At 31.0% G+C, this 2,725-nt stretch overlaps 1 protein-coding gene across 4 annotated transcripts in view; it reads right to left on the bottom strand.

The window, feature by feature from the left end:
• Positions 1-2,725, bottom strand: part of PPP3CB (protein phosphatase 3 catalytic subunit beta) — a 59,228-nt gene that overhangs the window by 27,138 nt on the left and 29,365 nt on the right. For all 4 annotated transcript variants that reach the window (XM_012801402.1, XM_003783557.2, XM_003783556.2 and 1 more), the window contains exon 9: positions 1,675-1,800. In XM_012801402.1, the coding sequence (XP_012656856.1) occupies positions 1,675-1,800 (126 nt within the window). The remainder of the gene's footprint in view (positions 1-1,674; positions 1,801-2,725) is intronic.

The raw sequence follows: 2,725 nt of genomic DNA, 5'->3' as shown, positions 1-2,725 counted from the left end.
AGCCACTTGAGCCACAGGTGCCGAGCCAGTTTTACACGTTTAAAAAGGTGTGAATAATTCAGAGAAAATTCACAGAAAAATAAAAATGGTCAAAAGGTTTGAAAACTTCCTTAGCTTATAAGAGTTAAGATAATTTTAGAGTAACAAAGAAAAATCAAGTATCACTTAGTAGCAGACTAAAATATAGAATAAAAGCCTGTTTTCCATTTTCGCTTATAAGAGAGCCACAGAAGTCAATTAAATTTTCTCATCTCTCAAAAGGAGCCAGACTAAATGATTAAGTTCACTTATGAGCTCCAAAACTTTATGATGCTCTGGTTTTTCACAGGGATACTAGTTGAGAAAAACCTATTATCTATTTCTTTCTTTGTTTAAACGCTCACAGTATAAATATTTAGATTAGACATAATGAAGCATTTCCATACATGGAGACTTTAGAGAACCAAATTAGAGGGATCTATAAAATGTCCATTTTTTCCTACCTTATCCTCCTGACCCCTTTAGCCTCCCCATATTATATTAAAATAGTTGAGTTGCAGCCTAGCCTGGAGGCAGGAGAGTGAGCAGGATGAATTCTTAAATTCACTTTAGCCTGGTGATGCTATGATTGAACTATTTCTCATATACCAAAGATAGAAGGTTGTTTAAGTGTAATGCATCCCTTGCACCTAAGCCCTTAACCAGTCCCCTTCTCAAATGCTAAAGGGTAATTCTATCTCCATATTAACTTAATGTTCAACCTACTAAGTAACTGAAGAAGACCAAAGGCAATCTGCAGAAAACCTGTTTAACATACAAAGTTTAAGTATTAATTCTGAATTTTAGAACCACGAATTGCCTAGACAGAAGTGACATATTTTATATGGAAAGAAACTAAATATGGAAAAGGTGAGAAAAAATTGAGGGGAATATAGAACAAAATGTTTTACATCTATACTCTCATACTATCTTTTTCCACATATGGAAACAAAGGCACTACCTTTTTTAAAAAAATTAACACTAAGATATGGTAATAATGTGGTAAGTAATAATATCTTAAGAATTTTATACAGCTAGAAACAAAATTTCTTAAATTCCATTTATTTTCTGTTAAAAATCCTTTTAAGTATGTATTAATAGGGATTTCTCTAAATTATGGGAAAACTATCACTACTAAAATTTTATACTTTTTTTTATATAGGTAAAGAAATACTAGGTTAGAATCTAAATTTCTCTACTCATTTCTCTCAGAGTAGAAAATTACTTTAGTGGTTAATACCACTAAAATAAAGGCTGTTAAATTTTCCCAATTAATTTCTGTGGCATGCCCCAAAATAGTGTTAAAATATGCAGAAGTGAAAAAAAATTATGCAGAACTGTCTATTCCAAATAAAAGAAACTATCCTTTCATAAAATATTTAAGCTAAAGAAAAATAAAGAAAGAAAATCCAACAGCTGAAGACAACATCAGGCTATTTATAAGTCTTTCCCAGTCCCCCAGACACCCTCATATGGGGGCTGTAAACAGCTAACTAAAATATCTTTGAGGCTCTCATATCCACACCCACTGACACAAGTAGAGCTGTAACCATAGTGAAATTAGACTTGAGTTTCCTTTAGCAAGATGTGCGTATGATAGTAAACTAGAGTAAATGTAACAGAAATAAAACAATTTTTTAAAAATAAAAATCATACCTTTTTCTCCTACAAATGGCAAAGACCATGTGAAGACATCCATAAAATTGGGCAACCAGTACGGATGTGGAGAACAGTTAAACTGTCGAATATTCATCACATTATTTTCATACTTTAATACAGCAGCTGCAAGATAAGTTGAAGGTTAATCTAAAAATTTGTCTTTAGTCTCAAAAATATAAAATACATAAAAGCAGAAAAATATCTTTTTAAGAGGGAGGGGCATCAAGGGGTGAGTAGAATCAAGGCTCGTAGAAGGAGGAAAGAACTAATTTTTAGTAGTAACATTTTTTTGTTTTTAATACACTTTCATGAATAGTTATAGTCAGATTGGCTATTAACAAAATTTCCAGATTAGCAAAATTTCCAGATTCTTTCCAGAATGTTTGTTTTACTTTATCAATGATGAATCTGCACTTTTACTAAATCTAAAATTGTGAAAACTTAATTTTTAAAGAAAACACATAATCGTAGTGAGCAATTTTCTAGGTGTTTGAAGTTCATATAAATTGAGAAATTTAAGAAGGTCTTTAGCTACAGGCAACTTGAAAAGTACAGCTGAATACCATAAGAAAGCAAAAAGGTGTATAAAGCAAAGACATCTCACCAATTTAGAACATTTTATTTATGAATGTTGAACGTATTTGTTTTACTTAATATGGAAAATCAGGTGAAATTACTATTAGGAAATATTTTACTTTATTTAGAAAAAATAATCCCACTAAAATACCAAAAGAAAAAACATTATAACCAAATAATCCAAAAGCAACATACTCATCTTCATTTCAGGTGTCTTAAAAGTTCATTATGTTGACATAATTAATATCTTAAAGTAACCTACATAGATTTCAGTCATTAGTTATATTACTCTGGGTTAGAAGGGCTAGATTCTAACCTAAACTATAACATGTACTAATTGAGCAATGCTTGGTAAATTATTCAAGTAATCTGTTTTCTCACTTATAAGATAGGACTAATATATATCCCTGCCTACTTCAGAAGTTTGTTTTAAAATCACAGAATTTGGCTCGGCGCCTATAGCTCAAACGGC

Source organism: Otolemur garnettii, unplaced genomic scaffold (assembly GCF_000181295.1).
Source record: "Otolemur garnettii isolate 467f Iridium unplaced genomic scaffold, OtoGar3 scaffold00008, whole genome shotgun sequence".
In the NCBI taxonomy this organism is placed as follows: Eukaryota; Metazoa; Chordata; class Mammalia; order Primates; family Galagidae; genus Otolemur; species Otolemur garnettii.
The sequence above is the reverse complement of the archived record's forward strand: the minus strand, read 5'-3'. Positions and strand labels throughout refer to the sequence as shown.